The sequence below is a fragment of the Molothrus ater genome, chromosome 3 (assembly GCF_012460135.2).
Source record: "Molothrus ater isolate BHLD 08-10-18 breed brown headed cowbird chromosome 3, BPBGC_Mater_1.1, whole genome shotgun sequence".
NCBI lineage: Eukaryota > Metazoa > Chordata > Aves > Passeriformes > Icteridae > Molothrus > Molothrus ater.
In genome coordinates, this window is record NC_050480.2 from 57,981,460 (window position 1) to 58,002,694 (window position 21,235).

The window sequence follows — 21,235 nt, forward strand, 5'->3', positions numbered from 1 at the left end:
ATTGCAGCTGTAACACTTCCAAAAGAGAACAAGAATCTGAACCTGTGCCAAAGAACACACTTTGGGCAGTCGATCACATGATCTTCAAAATAACTAAATTAATTTTGTTGTAAAAAAACCCTAAGCTGTACTAAATACCAAAACTAAGGCTATGAAAGTAATTTCCAAATTGAGAAGAAAACTTTCTTTAATTTCTTTTAAGAGTATCCATGGTATCTAGCTTTCTAACATGAAATGAAAATATATTTTCTAGCAATTACAACCTGTATTGATTCAAAACAAAGGGATTTAAATGATGAATACCATAAATATGAAGCCTGATTCAGCTCACAGATGAATGTACTTTATCAGCATCTGAAATGATCTAGAGGAGGAGGAGACTTCCAGAAAGCAGGAAAAGCAGAAAAAACCTGGTTTGTCTTCTAATATCCACCCCCAGAATGTCCCAGGTGGGAGATTACAGCCCACATGCCAGTTACTCATGGGCTCCAATTCAGGAAAGCATACCTATTCAGGAAAGCACTTAATTAAGCACATGCTTATATGCTTTTCTGAATCAGATCCATAGTACCATAGGAAATGGGTATAACAGACATAAAATGCAGGAGTAAAAGTCACTGGGAACTTAGCTCCAGAGCATAAGCTTTCATTTATGTACCTTTATATTTTTTAAGATATGATGCGCTGCTTAAAGCAGAACAGCTGAGCATACTGCTCTGTAAAATGCAGCATGGACAAAAGGAGACCTGAGTATAATCAGATCCCGGCACCCATTTAGTATCTTTACATACCTAATCCACTGCAGAAAAGTGCTGGAAAAGATGCAGAGCCCCTTTTGTTCACATTGTTTAATTTTCCAGCAGATGGACATCTTTGGGCATATTGATAAAATGGGGATAAATGGCTAGTGGCCAAAGAGCTGTTTGTCACACGGAGTGAATCTACTGATGCACACTCAGTTAGAGCCAGCACAAACAGGGAGGCAAGGAAGGAGAAAAGTCCAGATGTGCTGATCAAGCAACAGGGAAGATTTCAAGAAGGACATTCCTTTTTCACTAGCAGCAGTACAGAGCAAAAACTTTGCATTTTCCCTTCCTTTCAATCCTGCTCTCTGAGAAATCCAAAGCTGCAAAACAAGGTGGCCACCAGCAAGTGAAGTTGCTCAGCAGTTGCTCCAGGCAAAGCGGGAAGCTGACCGAGGACACACAGGGGCCAGATGGATTAAGAGCCACTGGTAAGGTCTGAAAAATGCCAAGTTTAGATATGCTGTCATAGCTGCCTATGATTATAAACCAGCAGGAAAACCCTGTGGTCTGCACTGGGGAAACCCAAGTCTTAGAATAGTAATTATGCCTACATATGGGAATACCAGACCCCTCATTTAGTTTCAAATAACTCTTTTGCTAAAAAGGAATAACTTTTTCACCTAGTTCACTCTGACTTTCTATGACTAAAAAATAATTTAAAGCTGAATAAAAGTATGTAACAGCAGATCCATTCAAAACTTTACACTAAGAGCCACAAAGTTCAAAAATATTCTGCTGCCCACAAGAGATAAAGGCTAGATCTGTAATCTCCTTCAATGCAAGAGAAATATAATTTTAATATATGCTGCAGTTTCATGCCTTGGCAATTTTTATTAACACTGAAAACCAGCAGAAATTTTATTAAGTATTGGATACTCTAAACTTTGTATTTCACAAACCAGAAGCTACGCAAACTCTCACAACATTGCTAACATGTTTTTGCAATCAGTCCATCTATTAAAATGCAGAGGGCTTTGTACAATTCAGTTGCAGTGCTATTAAGCATACTTATTCAAATCAATCTTGAAAGATGAAAGCCATGGTAATGAGATATTATTTCTTAGTTACACTTACCAAATCATAACATCATGTAACTAAACCATCACAACAGCTTTTTGAATGGGCAGCCTTCATGAACTGAGATCCCGATGGCCAACCCAACCCTGTATAATGGAAAGGTGTGCATAACCTGAGCAGAATACCAGGGCTGCAGATGTACTTCAGAGAGAGAAGCAAGATTCTCTTCAAGTCACAGCAGTATGACAAGTAGGTAGGACAGAAACAGCAGAGGGCTGCAAAGTCTGTATTCCAATTAATGCATTGCTACCACAGTCTGATTTAGAATTTCCAAAGGCTTTACATCATGTCACAATCACTGAAGGACCTCTAATGGATCATGTATCCAGCCACAAACCCATGCAATCATGCAGCAGCTTCTTTACTGTTTGCTTTTAGTATGGCAAATAAGGATGCAGAAGTTCCTCTTCTCTAAATATGAAGACCGTAGTCTAACAGCTTTTCTGTTTGAGGTTGTTTCCTTCCGTGATGCTCAAAGCCCATCATGTCCTACAGCCATACTAATTACAAATACTCTGGGTTGGATTTTCGTTTTTCTTCATGATTCTCTTCAACTCATTCTTTGCACCAATTATTTCTCTTACTAGCAAGAATTTACTGAAACATGCTAGGCACACATGCTATTGCAATGCAAAAATGCTTGATTATATTTCAAAAAATTTGCCTGATTTTCTCTCATCCTTGGGTTGAATTTGCTCAAATGTCAAATATTTCCAGTATGAACTACAAAACACTGGCACATAAAGCGCACATACCTGCTAGTTCCATTGCATAATACAATTAAGTATCTGTAGGTTTTGCTTTTATTGCCATGTATTTTGTTTCTTTGTTTACTGTTATTTAGATAGTCAAGAATTTTCTACTGAGTTAGCAGATGCTTACTGGTTTATCAAAATTCAATATTTAAAATATTAACATACTTCAGTATTTAAACAGTCATTTTTTTTGATGGAGATGTAACAGATGTTAAAACCAATTCATAAAAAAACTATCTTTAAACCATCTCCACTAAATATTTTACATCAAAATATTTACATTGACAGCAAGTGTGAAAAGTGTGTTTCTTTATATGGTACGGAGGTAGATAGGGATAGAAAGATGGTTGGGTAGAGCAGACACATATTTTCTGTGCTTTCTTATTATACCACCTAAACCAGAACCCTTTAATTCTAACTGTGCGACAATGATTTCTACTTCTCTGCAAAAAAAAAAGGCTCATCTTCTTGGCTACACATCCCTTGTTTAAGTACTGAGCAGAAAAAGCACAGCAGTAATCTCCTGTGTTCTAGTAAATACTGTCATTAGAATAGTGTGTATTAGTAGCTTTCTTCAGGCAGCTAAGAGAAGTACAAAAAAGCAGAAAAAAGTTGAAGGATGGTTGCAAGCCCACATGGCATCTACAACATCTATACCATTCCTGCACTTTTTGTATTCACTTTTTATTAATGCAGAATAGTCCAGTCTGTTCCAGGAATGCAAGAATGATTTATTCCATAATTTGCTTTCCATGTGGAAGGCAGCTACAGCCTCTCTTAATTTCTAAGATGGATCTTTTCTCCCTTTTCCCCTTTAATCTGACATCATTAAGTCTCTGACTTACAGGGCATTATACCTTCACAGTATGTACCATATGATGTTAAATGGGAAGCTCTGGGAATAAAGCCAAGTTCCAGTGGAGTTCATGAATTCAAACTCACAAGCATACCTTAGTCTGGAATTGGGTAAATCACTCATTGGGCTCCTCTAATTTGAGTGGAGGCATTTTCTTCTGGAAAAGCAGAAAAATCATACATGCAAACTTACCAGGTGACATTACTAACACTTATAAATGAAAAGACAGTGCACTCCTTTCCCCCAGCTGGACAAAGCTTACTGTAGACCAAGAAGTAGAAGAAAATGGCAGGAACTTTTTGGGTCTTCACATGACAGTAAAGTCTCTATGTAGCCAAATACAAAGGCCTCATGTCTGTAGTAGTACTTGTAAAGGGAGAAAAGATTACTTCAGAGGTCTTTATCACCACATAAAACACCCTTCTTTACACAAATGTACACACAAACCTTCCCTCCCTGCTTCGCACTGTGGCATCCGTTGAAGACCGTTTTCTGACCCCAAATTACAAGGGTAACTGTTTATGCTCCCCTGAGAAAGACAGAAGGAAAGATATGAAGAAAAACCAAAACAAACCCAACCGAAAATAAAGATTAGGCAGCTGGAGATTTTCTCTGCATATACTAACATATTTGTGCCTCTAATGAACTTCAAAACTTTTATAATGGTCTGCTTGCCTGAGATACATTTTTTTTTAAGATTAAGCTCAAAAGCCACCACTGAGCAGCAGCAGAATAGCAGGGACTTATTCTCCCATTCTCTCCCAGCAACTAGTAGTAAAGGATAAGTGAATACTAGGAGCAAAGTTAGCTCCAAACATCAGACAGCATTCCAATGGCCTCTCCTAGATGACATATGCTCCATTTTTCAAGTATTACTCAGTCATGGAACTTTGATGTTTTGGTACAGCAGAAGCACTGAAAAGTATAAAAAATGAAGAGTAAACACAGTGGCTTAGTGAAACCAACAGCTACGGAGCCCTGTCTATATTATTCACCCCAGCAGGCAGCATGGCTGCATTTCACTTTTCTACATTACTGTATATACTTGGTCAAAGTATCCTCACACTCATCATTTATACAGTTGGTTATCTTTTTCCCCATGGATGCTATTTTCCATCTTTTGCTTTCTTTCAGCACTGAGAATTTGCAGGATAATCACCCATAACCCATGCATTCCTATGTATACTCTCCATTGATGATTTCCTCTGTGAAAATGTAAATTTTCCAAGAGAACTGAGGTAAGTATTACAGATGCTGATATTTTTTCTTATCTTTTTCTGAAGCCATGTTATGAGCAAGTATAATTTCTGAGGACTGTGGAGCACTCAGCTGAAAATTTCAGATGTTTTGAAATGTTCCAGTGCTCCTGGTTGGGCACTGCATCACATATTCACTCAATACCTCAAGAACGTCTCTTGAGACTGCTGGAAATCACAGGACAGCAAGTTGGTCAGCTCCTGCTCTTGGCATCTGCCAGATGGATTTCTGTAACTGGTGATTTTAAAGAAGCTGGGCTGCAGCTCTTTCCCAACCATCTGGCATCCTTCCTCTTCAGTGCACATCATGTTAGGTGAAACCAGACAGCAAGGAATATAGCACTGCCCCTGGGATAATTACATTTATTTCTCAGCTCCATACTCCTACAGGTAAGCATGGCAAATTTTGCAGTCTGATTTGCAGATGCACAATCAGGTCATATCTGCAGTACTGACTGAGTATTATTGCAAGGCCAGTTAAAAATGGAACTCAGTGTAGACATAAAATTTTACAGGGGTCTTTTTGACCTGTACAGTAGGCATGAGAAATTAATTCATCCATTAAGGAGCACGTAATACAAACTTCCTGACCATTATAGTCTGGTTTTTATTATTATATATTTTAGCATGTTGACCACATCAAGATTTCCTTGTCTGAAAAAATACACAATTTCCCATACACCACAGAACATGAAAGCAGTAATTAGCACAATCTAAACATAATTTTTTTTCTTCTATTATTTTAAATTGCTGACATAAGCTTTTTGAAAGGCAGCTCTGCTTGATACCCTACTGATGGGCTTTCAACAATAGGTAAATTTTACAGCTGCATAACTATGTTGGAATCAGGCTCTAGATTTCCATTCCATTTTTATAGATGTAAGTGGTTAACTACAGCTGCATTGCTACAAAATTTTCCAAATGCCTATATTTAAGCAATTCTAAGTCTTATTTTATCAATACACAGGTATTTAGACAAAAATACAAAGCAGATCTATAGACTATCAACTGGAACAAGTCACTTCTTCAAATCTATTATACTTGGTAGGATGTCTTGTTATGCAATTATTCAGTTTTATTTATCACAGCTCAACACCAGGACTTTCAGCAGAACTCTTTATATGGTTAATGTCCAAAACAGAAGATATCCAGCAGCATCAGAAAAGCAGATGAAGTGTAACATTATTGCAATACATCTGCTTCCATAGACATGCTTTAAAATACAGTTTAATTACATGAACTGAGAGATTTTCAGTAAATACTTCAGTATAAAGTTCTCAAAATGCTAGCTAATTCTACCCTGGTAAATCTAAAATTAGGTATTATTTCAGCCTGGGAAGTTCAGGTCAATCATGTGTTTGCTTTCATCAAAATTGAATACTGTTGAACCCTAGTACTAAGAAGAAAGAACTGACGAGTTTATGAACAATCAGCCAATGGTGCATCACAAGACTGCCCTTGATCCTACAAGGACTATTTCCTCTACTTCTACTTTCAATTTGCAGTTATCTTCAGATTAAATCTATTATCTTGCAAGGAAAATGTATAATTTTCCTTCAATTAATTAAACTCTGGATTCCTTGACTTAAAAGCAAGTTATGCATGTAATGCAATATGGAATCAGCTTCTTGAAAGCCTGTGATTTTCACTTGTGATGCCCCAAGGAGTATGGTTTAAATTATCATTTACTACAGTTAATAATAAGTATTCAATTTGAAATTACAAACTCACTCTTGCACCTTCAAAGCTATGGGATAAGGGGGATAGGATAAATTAGTTTTATTTTTATGAAACTTCTAGATGCAGGTGCTACACTCAGAGGCTACAAGTTAATCATCAGTTTTACACTGATGCAGTAAAAACCCACTTAAAACTCATTATCAAAGCTGTTTAACCTGGGCAATGAATTTCAGAACATGGCAGACAAGCACTTAGACCACAGGATAAACAGCAGAATATCTGCATGTCCAGAGCCCGCCAAAGCTCCAGCACCACCACAACCACTATTGCTACATGAAGAAAAACTACATACAGAAGGATGTAAACAAATACAGCTCTTAAGATTATTTAGCATAAACTGAACCTGTGAATGTGCTAATGACTTGAGCTTAGCCTGAATAACTAATCTCTTGAAAAGTAGATAATAGATAGATAATGGAAGCTGATAACCAGTAGCTAAGGGTGTATATTAGAAACTGATTAAATGGATGTAAAAGGAAACTGTAGCTGGATTCAAGGTCCTGAACACTTGTACCCCTGTATGCAGCATCTGACTGACTGTGCACAGCATTCACTCTCCTGTGTGCTGGACTTCCTTGAGAACAGAGGCTCCTGTGTCCAGTGCAGTGAAGGCTGAGTGAATCCAGTTCATGAAATTAAAAGCCTCCTGGAATGGTCCATGGCAACCAGGGAAAGCAAGGGAAGCTCAGGTGCCCCTAAAGCATCAGGGCCTGTCAGGGCCAGGCTATTTACATAAATGCAGTTCATAGTGCTTGAAGCAAAACAGAGGATACCAATATAACTAACCATTAACTTGAGAACACATTGCTCCCTCTGATGGTAAAACCCACTGGATGATAGAAATACTCCACACATTTCATTAAAGAATTATTTTAATTTCACTGTTTCAAAAATTGTCATACCATCAAGTTTATTTCACAACTGAAAGAAAACAAACCAAAAAGGAGGAGAAGAAGTGACAGCCCATTCCACTCAAGCAAAGGCCTGAACTGCTGGGAAAGCAACCTGATGCATTCAAGGCACAGGATGCTGGAAGAATTTTTACAGAGTAAGAATCTTTGAATGAATGGAAAAAAGAATAAGAAGAGGTTTTCCTAACTGCTCGAGAGCCACTGTGAGGATCACCATTTAGTGAGAAGTTCTTTCTCACACTTGATCCTATCTGGGCCAGTAAATGCACAAATCCTACTTGCACAGAGTCAGTAAAAAGGATCCCTGAAAAACAGTTGAAGCACAGATTACTGGACTTTGGACTACAAGCATGGTTTGACTTTTTATTGGATGGAATTTAGTATCTACACTGCCCTGTCCAGCAACATCAGGCTGTGGGCTGTTACTATGTAAATCCCCAAAATTCAGGTGGTGGCCCAGCACATTTCTCTGCAAGCCATAAGAAGTCCCACAGGGAAGGTGACTGCATGACAAACTGAAACTTGAAAACCTGTAAAATTTTTTAACAGCATTGCTAACTGAAATAGGATAAACGTTCTTTTTCATTTCAGAAATAAGTGATGTTTCCTTTAGCTCCTTCTCCTGTATACTTTGACTGAATCACATAAAGAAAAATTTAATGTGGCCCAGGACCAAAGACTAAAAATTTAAAGCCAGGTAAGGTTTCACAAAAACAGGAACAATAAAGACCTGAACTATAAAAGATGCTCTTTTTCATGACAGAGATCCCATTAGCCAGTGCTTCCAGTACCAAAAACAAACAACAACAACAACAAAAAAAAGAATCAACAAATCATGGTCAGCTAACATTCATTCCTCACAAAAAAAAGAAAGTGAGAGATACAGTAAACTAGATTTGCTGCCACATTTAAGAGGTTCGTTCAGCCTTCGCTCAAACACACTTAGTTTCTTAGTTTCTCAGCTAGAGTTTGCCTTTATAATATAAAGTAGCACTCCAACACAAATCTCTGGGTCTCTCAGATGCAAGCTGCTTCATATTTGGGTTGGTGACCTCTCTGAGTAACGCACAATCACTGCTGAAGTCCAAGTGCTAAAACAAGGCAAAGGATGCTGCAGGACAATATTCTCAGAGCATTAAGTGTTGCTTTCAAGAGCATAGAGGAGCATGGACAATTCTTAAAATGAATTATTTAACTAATTAATAAATTAATAAATAAACATGAGTTTCATATTGTTATTCCAATGGGATCCTCTGGGAAAAATTCTGCCTTAAGTTATATTATGGCAAAACTATTTCCATTCACTGCAGCCAAAACATTTCATTGATTTTAATGTCTTCTTCACCTTGCTAAAAATTTAACCAAATATAAGAGAGGACAAGGATGTGAGTGTGGTTTAATGGTCTGCATGTGCCCAATGTGTTTAAGATATACTTTATAAAATAGGAAATTAGATTCTTTGCCTAGCATAATTTTATTATTTAAAAGTGATTTAATATTTCTCCCTGTCATTCTTCTCTTTTTTAATACAAGTTGATTTGCAAGTCAACCACTTGGATATGTAGGTAGAGCTCAGATAAAAGCTACTATAAGGAGAAGAAAGAAACCATGACTGTTACATGATGCTGAATAAATATTAGCCGAGCCACAAATCATTCAGATGTATTTGCTAGTAAAATATTTCTGAAATTATTGCCTTTATTTTGTACTGTATTTCCAAGTCTTTTCCAGAAAAGTATTTAAGCACACACCTAACTTAAAGCACATGAAAAAATCCCAGTGATTTAAGTGGGCTTAATCACATCCCCTAAGTCCCACACATTCTTCAGCACACTGCTGCATCTGGACTTTTTATAATAATCAAATGAGTAGAAACCTAATGTATGTTCAGTGTAAACTATGCTTTTCATGTGAAAATGTAGACTTACTTATTTAATAGGCATGAAGGCACTGGTCATTTAGCCTTGCAAAATGAAAAAGCTAGAGAAGATTGATTTACTGTCATGTTGTTGAATATTTTGCTTTCATTACAAAACCCTGACCCCTTTTTACTGAAGAAGAAAGTACTTCTGAACATGTTAACTTCACCTGGACACTGTCAAAATCAGAAGCCTAAGCTGATGTACAATCTCTTTGCTAATGAAACTTGTATTTCATTTTGCATTCACAAATATGTCAAATGTGGACACTTTTGGAAATTTTGTGAGTAATTCTAAGTTAAAATTCAATATTAAAATCAATTAGAAGTATAGGATTTATAAATGCGGTATTTTAAATGCTTGAACAAGTATAATACCCTACAAGCAAAATTCATCTGCAGAGCCTGGAGTGTGTCTGTCAGATTCTGATTTATTCTAGAAAAGCACCATTTATAGAGAGACATAATAGTTTTATTACACTGACTCATATGTTCCAAATCATGCATGTATGCATGCACAGATACAAACCTTTTTTTTTAGGTGAATGGGTCCTTGTGGAAGATTCAAAGGTCTAAGCTGGCCCTGTTTTCAGGCCTTGACAATTTTTTTCCACCTGCAAATTTTTGTCATTATTTTTCCTAGTGAAGTTATCTGTTACAATACAATAGAAGTCACCTCTCTTATCCATATCACATCAGGGCTGTTACATCACTAGTAATAGAGAATTTCATGCTCCAGGAACCCTGGAGACCCCTGTGCAGAAGACGGTATCTACCTTGAGGAAAGTTCATGTAACTTATGGCAGTGGCAATTTTCCCAAGTAGTTCTATCCCTAAAATTCTAGTCTGGGGCCTCTCTGGAGCCAGAAATACCAGCCATAACAGACTATATAGTAGCTATGTGTCAGTCCTTGTCAGCAGTCCAAGGACAGTGTGTGACAGCAGAACATTTTCTTTTATTGGTTTTCCTTGTTATTAAATAAAGCCCATACAGTGTCTTTCCATTTAAACCTCTGATACTGACACAGTAACATCTTCCAGGAGACAGGAAGAGAGCTGAACCAGAGGAAACATGACAGCGACAATGATAGGGGCATTTCTGTTTGCCAGCCCCTGTTCTCATCCCATCTTGCAAGTTTACAAGCCATGGATATTATTCTGTAGAACTCTCTTGGATACATTTTTAAGAGATTGCTTACTTAGCTTTTAAAGGAATGTGCTTTCAAATCAGAATTTTAATCAACTCAGAAAAACTGCATATTTCTATCACATGCATGTCAACAGTGAACATTTGTATCTTTCATGCCAAACTATTTCTCCAATGATATGCAATTCACACCACACACACAAGTCTACTCAGTTTATTCTGCATGTCAAAATGCATTAATTGCTTCTGAGTGCTGCCTCATTTGGACTGTCCCATTTGGTAAATGATAGAAATAAAATATATATAAAACTACTACGTAGTTTGAAAAAAGTGCTTTCAAATTTAACAGTGGTGAATTTTTGTATAGAAATGACAGAATGCTGAGGTGGTAGAGCACAAAGGAAAGAGCAAAAAAAAGTGTGTGTTCATAGAAGTTGTAATGTCATATGTAAAGGTCTTACAGCTGAGAGAGAACAACATTGATGTTTCTACCTCAAATTCCTATTAGATGAGGGACAAGGAATAATCGTATTACATTTTATTCTTTATTTACTGTAATTCAAACTGGGTGACAATTTTGGATCCTCTATGGCACACCACCTCTCTGTGCCAGTTACTGTGTCTGTAGAAAGGAGGTAGTAAAATACATAAGCAATTCTCAATAATACTCTGAAATAAACCTTCAAAAAGGCAGCCTGGTTTTCTACTACTTTCCATTACAGCTGAGTTGAAGTTACGGCATTTTTCTTCAATGACTGATTTTAATTAAAAGCAAATAATCACTCATCAAGAAAACTATTTTTTTCTTACTACATCGTAATTTTTTCGCTTACCTATCTTAAATGTTCCTTGCTTTCATAACTGAAGTATTTGTGCATACTGCCAGCATTTCATGACCAGCAGCTAGACCAGGTAACTTCCAAATAACTCTTTCAAGCTACATCACTAACCTGAGGAGATAAATTGCCTGTAATAATACAAGTCCTACTAATACTGATATAACAGAGATAAGAACCACAACATGCTGTGCTGCAATGCAGTACATTGAAAGAAAGCATTTTAAAATTCAGGTAAAGAGTTAAAACTAATTTTTATTTCTTTGCAACGAGCTCCAGCCAAAGTGCTAGCAGGCTGCCCACCCCAGATGTGAGGAAGATTAAGTGCTGCAGGTACAGGGCTCATGCAACAGAGAAGTAGCTGCAGCTGAAAACTGATCTGCAAAGGGATCATATCTGACAGCTTCACACATTAAAACAAAACAAAAACAGGGAAACAACACTGTCCAAAAAAAGGTTGCCAAGGATCGTCCATCTGCAAGAGGGCCATAAATGCAAGTAACAGATATAACAGTCTGTACAATCTGATAAAAAACAAATAACTTACCCAGGGCACAAGGGGGATGATTGTCCAAATGTCACAAAAATAAAAACCTGTTCATTCAAGTTTAGCTACACATCTGCTAGTGTCCTGTCCTACAGCATTGCAATCTATTGTTTAATTCTAGGTTAAAATGAAGCAATCTAAATATGCAGGCTGTTATATAAAAGGGCCAGGGGATGAAATTACACCAGTTTCTAATAAGGCCCTTTGAAACCCTAAACTAGCAAGTTAGCAGCCAAATTGTTCTTCTTCTACTAGTACAGACTGAACAGAAAGTGACAAAACAAAGAGTGTAAACCTGTAGTTCTCAAAATCCTAAGTGTGTCTGCTATACCGCAGCATGGCAGATAACTATTTAGGTGCTAAAAAATTATAGTTTTATTTAACACCTCCAAGATCAGTCTGGAAAAACGTTTGTATCCCTATTGCTAGACTCTTCATAAATACAAGATCAGTAAAATTTCCTTTTCATCCATTTCAAAACAAATAGAACTTATAACGTAGCTCCATCTGTCCATGTAAGACCAATTGATGTGGATTTAAGTATTCTCTCACTTGGTAAGTAGTAGCCTGCACCTGATGACAAACCTCACACCAGAACATGAAAAGGACCATTTGGCCATTTTCTTCTATCTGTGCAATACCTGTCTTACTATTTTCCTCTTTTTGACTCAGAATACTATTACTTGAGCCTTCCCATAGTAGAAGAAAATCCCATGCATGGATGTACAAATATATTCTGCATCTGAATTGGAAAGGAAAAGAGAGTTATGAGCTTTTTTGGACACACACCCACCCTAGAAAGTACAGTAGCATGATAGGCCCCATTCCAGACAGCTCCATGCCAGCTGCAAGGATCCACTGGATCTCAGCTGCACCTGATGGATCCCAGCTCACCTCTGCATCAGATAGTAAATTGCATCATCTTCTTACTGGTCTTCAAAATAGAGCCATTCACCTATTCACTTGTGAGTAGAGACAGGAAAGCCAAAGTATAATAAATTCTATTCTGATTCTGACTCTTTTTCCTGCTGAATGATCTTGATTAAGACTTGATTCTCCCACCTCTGCCAACAAGGAGAAGGCAGAGGAAAGGGGGCACAAGAGGTTTACCAACACAGAGGCTCTAAAGTACAACAATTAGACAAGTAGACTGACTTCTGGTCAAAAATAGGAAAAAGAAATAAATTACTGGCATAATGTGTATGTATATATATGCGTGTGTGTGTATATATATTACATCTAATCAAGCTGGCATCTCAGAAAACAGCAGCTGCTCAATTCAGTGAAAAACAACTCTTCAGAGGCTCTGAGAACAGGGTAGCACAGATTCCTGAAGCAGTGTGTGGTCATGCAGTCACTGCACTGAGACAAAAGGAAAATAATTTATTTCTCATGTGGCAACAGGAATGCTGTGAAATTGCTCTTAGGTATGATGATATAAGTTTCACCTAACTGATATACTTTCAGGATAGGAATCACAGAACCAATCATTTCTTATTGGTGCATTTTTTGAGTTAAAATAATAATAGTGATCTAAAACTTACAGAGAAGACTGTCAGAATAAAAGCTACACTACAGTATATCATGCTTCAGGAAGATGATCTACTCTCAAAAGTTTGAATCATTTCCTTTCTTTAAATAAAAACCTGAAAATTATTCTTGTTCACTATACCAAGGAACTGTGCCTGGCTTCTTTTCCCAAGGATGAAAGATTCTTTAACAGAATTCCCTGGGAAATTAATCCAATAAAGGAATCTTTCTCTTTAGAAAACTCAACTGTCCATTAAACACACCATGCAAAAGCAAACACCTTCTAACCCATCCCAGCTGCAGAGAAAGGCAGTCTTTAAAGTAACCAAGGACGAGACTATTCGAAGCCAAGGTACCAGAACGAGTTTGAGCACAGGTCTCACACTCATGCTTATTCACACAATCTAATACAAAGGCAACAGGAGCTAGATCCTTATGCTCCATGAATTTTCATGATCTAAATATTATGCATTTATCTCCCAAAAGAAATTTTGAGGCTGGCATGAAGTACTTATGCTCCCTGAGCACATCAGGAATTAGAAATCCTGCCTGATGGGCAGAAACTGCCCAGAGCTAACCAGTATAAAATGTATTAACCAGTACAAAACAGCACAGCTGCACTTCAAGCAGATACATCTGATACCTTAAGAGTTTAAACCACCAAAGCCTCCTGCTTCCTGAGATCTCTAGCCCACAGAGATGCCCTGTGGCTTTTAAGGAACTAAGCCAGAGGTGCTATTTTCATTTTTGAAAATTGGCTAAGAGAGGAGTTTAACCATGATGTAACAGTGAAATGGCTTTTGGAGTTGGGAAATGAAGGCTTAGTGCCTGCTCTAGGCAGACAGGCCTCACAGAATTCCCAGGACAGTGCCCAAGCTCTAGGTGAGATTTTAGTCTCAGTGCCCACCTGGATACAGGGAGTGATGAAATGGCTCTCCCACCCATTACCTTCAAGTTCTGACACTGTTAGTGAAGAGTAAGAAGAATAAACTTGTCTGGAATCATTACTTTCTGTGATACTAGCATAAAGACAGCAAACACCACCTTCATAGGCAACACAGCACAGATTTCACCTCAATTTGCAATCTGCAGACCATTTTCACATGTAGCATAAAACTATGCAGGAATTATGAGAAATACTACAGAGATTATACTATGATGGGGTCATAAAATTGCTTCTAAAATATGTATTTATCACACATCCAGTGTTGCAAAAACATTTTAATTACTATGGAAATATGTTTTTGCAGTAAGCTAAACTGGCTCATCTACCTCCTGTTAATAACCACACCGTGAATGCGCCACAGAAAAAGTGTTTCACAGACTACAAGAGATGAACTTCTGCCTAATCTTTTATGACCTTTATAAAACTTTATTAAATTATGAAGCCATGTAGCTTTTACAGGCTCTAAAGTTTTGCTTGGGAACACTTTAAATACATAAATATGTGCAGCTGTCCCAGGTAGTGCCACCATGGGGACTTAAGACACTATTAAGACTTTCCAGTCCTGTACCATTTAAAATAGGTAATAAAACTCTAGTCCAAGATAAAGTCTCAGATAGGAGCTACACAGCCAGGAGCAAAGTATTCCTTATTAAAGAAAATTACTGACATTTTAGAAACACTGCAACTCTTCCCCCATTTACTTGCACTTGTGTTACCCATAAAAGTCTCTAAAATATATATATATATATATATATATATATATATATATTCAAACTTTTCAAGTTTATTGCATGGATAACCTCCTTCAGCATGTCAGAAATGTCATAAATCCCTTTGTTCATCTTTAGTACACTAAGTCCAAGCTGAGAATCATAGGAATCATGGTACTGGCAAAATATGTCCCTGTTGTGAGCAGTAAGAAACAGCAGAAAATTAAGATGCTAAAAAGCCCAAAACATTGGATGGCAAGCCCAGATAGTTTTGAATTTGCTCACAGCCTTCTGTCCCCTCAGAACTGCAGTCTGGTGGTGAGGAGATCTGAAGATGATATCCTTAAAGGCAAGGAAAAGTAAGAAAGGAAAAGGAGATGAAATGTCCACCCCATTTTTCCCAGAAATGTAATCAGTGAAAAGAAGAATCTGTCTCTGACATGGGATGGGGGATAGACTACCAATTCTCACAATCCTGAAAAAATTAGTGTATATCATCTGCCAGTCTGACCATTTGAAACATTTTGCTTCTGTTTTTGGTAACCCTTGATTTGGAAAAACTGACAGACTACAATGGAGATACATTTTAATGCAATTATTTGAACAAGGCATACCATTGTGCACATTTCTAACATTTTATTCTTCCAATGCAGCTTAATTACATCCCTCTAACAATCGCAGTTCCGCAAAATCTTACATAACAAAGATCTTGTTCCTTTCAACAGGGAAAAAAGATTAAAACCACTTTTACCATTTAAAGTACAAACTAAAAGGTTTAAAACTAGGAGCTCGGATGATTTCCCCAGATCTTACTATAATTTTCAAATCCAAAGTAAAATCCTTTCACACAACTTGGTTGAACAGAGTTCAATTTATTCCATTCAATTTAGCAACATTTATACTTACTGACTGTTCACTTAGATCCTGAGAGTCTTCCATTGAGGTTATTCACCTTTCTTTTCCTCCACAAGCAGAAATTATCTTCCTTTCAATTTACAGCTCAGCAGTCTAAATTAAAAGAGAAGATTAAAAAACAACATGTTAATCTACGGTCCTCACTTCTAAGACAAATCTGCAATAAACAAACACCCTAACTGAGGTTGTGGTTTCACTAAAACCTGAAGCAAAGTTCCCATATGAAGATTATTTTAACGTAAAGTGCTTCAACACTTTCAGTATTATTCTGGGAACTATCTAAAATATACCAACAGAAACAGGGACTTTTCTTTGACTCCTTCAAGAGAAAAAATAGCTCTGAAAACAAACCAATAAAGAAGCTAAAATGTTGAATACAGGCAGCTGTTTAAGTAGTCAACAAATGATAACCCTTGAGAGAACATCTTAGAAAGACTGTTATAGAACAGAACTGCTTAATACACATTTAATGATAACCTCTTAGCCATTAAGTGTCTGACATAAAAACAGGTTATTATGCAATTATCAGCATGAAGTCCCCTCTCTAAGGTTCATTAAATTCCTTTGGGATTGAATTAAATACACAAAGTGGTTTCTAACAAGTGGCTCCCTACAAAGTGCTAAATGAGAGACATTATCCTAATTATCTGCTATGTCTATACCTTCTCTAATAGGGTGAATCATTCTCATCAAATATGGAGACTTTCAATAGGAAAATTCTATTTTCCAGGAGTTCTGCCTCTGAATGATCATGGTAGCCCTAACTAAAAAGCCACACTATTATTTTACAGTGTCCATTCTCAGAAAAGATCCATTTTGGAGTTAAGCAAATTTTCATCATTTAGAACAAAAAAAAAAGTGACAGAGATATTTAATATATGCAATAATCATATCATTAACCAAAACTCATGTTACATTAAAAAAAAACAATATGTAAACACATATGTTAAAGAACCCAAACATCCTGGATTTCCTTATCAATATTACCTAGATTTGTTTATCAAGAAGGCACCACAAGGAATTCCCTGGGACTCTGCTCAATAATATAAACATATTATGGATCTCTGTTTTAAATTCTGATCAGCAAACACTAATAAACACTACCAAGGGTAAAACATGGACAGCTGTATTGGCATTTGCAGAGTATTTGAAAGGAACTCGACCCATGGAACCTATGTGGAATCCACATATTCTCACCCACTGCCCTGCATTGCCCTGCGAGTACCTCCTCTCTTAATCTCAAGTGCCACTTACTTGCCATGCCTCCACTTACTCACCAAAAGTAATTTTGTTTCACATAGATATTTTCTAGAACACACACAAATGCACAGCCTCAGTCTACTTTGCTTTCAAGTTTCACCTGGATTTTTCCTGACACCAAATGACACCCTTCTGTCTTTCTTCCCTCTTGCCTCAATTTCAAAACTATTTTCATTCACATTTCACTAATTTTTGCTATGATGTTACATAAGGAAAAGACAAATTTCAAGAAAATCATGTTGCATGTATTTCACCATATCACACAGCTGAAAATAATTAATGCTTTTCAAAATGGTTTTAATCTCCTTTCAATTTCAGAGGGATCCAAGACATCGATGTCTTCCCTCACAATGCCTTCACCAAAACTGTAATCACTTCCCATTACTTTTTGGTCAATGTGGAGCCCACACTCCTGTATTTGTAAGTATCTTCTCCAGTCTTTGTTCGATGAAGCTAAAAGAGGAATTGAAGGGCTTCTTTAAAATACCCACTATAGGCAATTTTTAGAAAGGAGCCTGCCATGAACAGTGAATATTTTAAGAGAAAGCAGCTCTACATGGCATTGCCTGCAGCAGTCCCAATCAAAGGAGGCAACTGCAAACACAATGATGATTCTGACTGATACTAAAATATTCCATTAATAACTTAAACATAAAATCTGCTTTGATTTAATTAAAAGGTTGTAGTGTGTTCATGTTATCGCACTCTCAGAAAAAAATGGTCAAAATACAAAATTTGTAGCAAATTATTTGACTAGTTTCTAAGTATACTGGCTGAAAAGTCAGTATATATATAACTGGCTTGCATTCAAATAGCAAATGCTCTAATTCTGTCAGTCAGGCACTGAAGGCGGCAGATTCTTCACTTTCTGTATAAAACCCAACTATAACTCAGCTACAGAGCTACACCAGAACAGAGAGACCCATGTTTCTTTCCCTATTGATGGATGCTTAATCAAAGCACTCTGAGATCAACCAATGGATGTCACATTTTCCCAAAAATAAACCCAGAGTATCAAAATTTTAAATACACCATGATGACACAAATCCAATAGGAGTTTTACTACAACAAACTGCCAATGATTCACTCACAGTATGTGTTGTGTCCCAAAATTCAGGAGGGTGTACTCACTGAATACATCATTAAATAAGCCACTTGTATTAGTCACCTTCCAAAAAAAACTAACTTCCATGAATTTTCAAAGTTACTTTACTGAATTTCAAGACAAAGACAAGCTTCTTTATGTCTTTGTAGAAATAGAAAATAGGTTTCATACATCATTTGCACAAACATGCTAAATTTTAAGTTTCTGGGGCACTGCTGTTCATCTTTACACTGCCTCAAAATTCAGAAGTCCTTACTGGAAATGGAGCTTTTTGAAATAAAATTCAGAAATAATATTTTATCAGTATTATTCTACCTATCAACAGCTAAATTCTGCTTCATTCTGAGCCCAGTTAAAGCAGCTGATTATAACCAACTGCTAACACAAAGATTTTTATAATGGCAGTTATGCCAACTGCACTTAGACCAAATCCTTTAGGGTTTAGTTTTATAAATTTGTAAAAGGGGAGAAAAACCATTAGAGAAGTCAGTGATTTAAATAAGACCAACATTACTCCCTAATAAAGATATAAAATTAAAGGATAATAGTAACCTCGTGCTGTTTTATGAGGCAATAATCCAGTTACCAATTCAACCTTGTAGTTTATTCCATCAAGAGAACCAGATTAAAAACAGAGGGAGGGAGGGCACTTTTATCCCTACTCTATTGCAAGTGTTTCTAACTGGGTTTAAATATTTTTAAAACTGTTGTTAAAAGTCTTAAACTCACAGACAAGCCAGAATGAAGAAAAATGTCTGTTTCTCCTCTTTACCCACTCCTTGCAGATGTGGCTTTAAAACTGATGAAGTGTTTTATGCTCCCAGATAAAAATTTTACCTTTCTAAGAAATGTCTTAATTAGGAGGATTCCTGACTTTCTTCATCAACAAATGCATTTAAATCTAATTTTTTATTTATTTGTTTTTATCTGGGGGAATAAAACACTTCATCAAATTTAAACTGCAACTTCCAGGACTTGACCATGAGGAGAAACATGTGTTTCCTTCCAGAGATACACACATAAGTTAAAGAAAATAAACTACTTGAGGATCTGCTGCACACAGCGTTATGAATGACTGAAAATGTAATGCAATTTTATTTTCTATGGGATATCTGCTATGATCCTGGGCTGCAACTTCCACAAGCTCAAGATAGAATGTGAATTTGGGGACCTACAGGTAAAAACACTTGAAGTTTCCCAAGAGTATCTGAGAGGCTGCTTCAGGCCCCCCAGTTGGCCAGATGGGGATATGGATCTCCAAGAAGAATCCATCACATGGAAGAGGAGTTTGGCCATCAGAAAAAAACCTCCCCCATTTCACTTCAACACAAGAACTTGGGAAGAAAAGTCCTCTCATTTCAGAATTAGTCTTCTGAAATGAAATTCAGGGGCAGGGGGAGCATTGTCCTCAGTTTCTACCACTTTTTTTTGCATTATAATAGTATTGGGCACGTTTTCACATTCTTTTTATTCTGTTTTATCTTAAGAATACCCGCTTCTACTGAGATTATATCACGTGATGCTCCCTAGTTCTTCCGAGGCTGTATCATTTGATCCTCTGGCAATATAGTTCAGAAATTTCATGTTCCCAGGCAAATATGCTATACTGTTTTACACATTTTAAAACGTGTTGGTAATAAGCCTAGGAGAAGGATATGCTGTGGTTTACACAATTCATTCAGCCTCAAAAAAGAACTCATTTCTGTCACAGCCACAGGTTGGGAGTCAAAATGTTTAGAGAGCAGCGGTTACAAATAGAGTAATTTCTTATTTTCTAGTGCTCCACTTCAGCAATCTGTGATAGTACTTAGTGCTGATAGCTGCCACTGAATTAATGCAGGATGTGAACCAGTGAGGACGGGCTCCAGAGCCCGAACTCTCACAGCCTCTCAGGCAAGTCTTGCTTTGGATTTGCACCACTCCTACAGAACATCTGAGTAGAATAAAGCACATTCAAGACACTGTGAAAGATTAGGCAAGGCAGGTAATGAGAAAATTGCTTTAGAATCAGTACAAGAATCTAGTGCATACACACTGCAATCTCATTAAATTAGATTATTTCACGCTATTTGTTTCCCATGAAACCTGCTTCTTTGAAGGAACAGGGGAAAGGGAATGGGGAGTAACAAACAGGCACTACCTAATATTCAGTAATTTCCTACCCAAGAAAACATCCTTCTGGCCGTCTGTATGCCTATCACAGAAAGTCTCATGTAAAAAAGATAAAATATACTTAATAAAATAAAGTATCTTGAAAAAGATAAAATATCCTTTTAATTTCCTAAATTAAAAGGAAGCCAAATGCTGATTTATTAGAACTTCAATTTTGTCTGCCAAACAAAGCCATCCTGACAGTATGACCTTTTCACGGATGCATTTTCTTCCCTGAGGAAAACAGGCTGGTGAACAGAAATATATTCAGAATTTTAAAATTATTTTAATGCTCAAATTTTACTTTTCTTATTCCAGAAGGATTCTTGATGAAAGCAGAAATGGCTCAGGAATTTTGTATGTTTACTTAGCTTTAGCTGAGGCCTTTTCCTTAGCTGATGTCTACTATCTGAGAGCAATATGAGTAAAATGAGCCTCCTGAAAAAGTCCTATTTTATTACAGAAACAAATCTTGCTCCATAGACTAGGGAATTTATGAGAATATAGTCTTTTCCTTCTTCTTCTTCTAATTCCTTTTTTTCCTTCCTTGGGCCTCCTCTGTAGCGGGTTAAATATGGCTGTCTTTGGATCAGTTTGATTTCAGTCCACTTTTAGCTTGCTGAGGATGAGACTTTTACACTCAGAGAAGTTTTAGACTGTTCTGGAAGCCTTTGTAGCACATCCAGTTCCCACTTCTATATTAGTGACTTCCAAAAAATGGAGCACCTTCCTCCCCTGGAGCCCTTGGTCTGCAGCAAGCCATAACATC

The 21,235-nt window shown here is 37.0% G+C and overlaps 1 protein-coding gene across 7 annotated transcripts in view; it reads right to left on the bottom strand.

Annotated features, from left to right (window-relative positions):
• EYA4 (EYA transcriptional coactivator and phosphatase 4) overlaps nt 1-21,235 on the bottom strand; it is a 140,238-nt gene that overhangs the window by 106,477 nt on the left and 12,526 nt on the right. For all 7 annotated transcript variants that reach the window (XM_036381015.1, XM_036381013.1, XM_036381014.1 and 4 more), the window contains exon 2: nt 15,942-16,043. In XM_036381015.1, coding sequence (XP_036236908.1) covers nt 15,942-15,974 — 33 coding nt within the window. In that variant the 5' untranslated portion in view covers nt 15,975-16,043. The remainder of the gene's footprint in view (nt 1-15,941; nt 16,044-21,235) is intronic.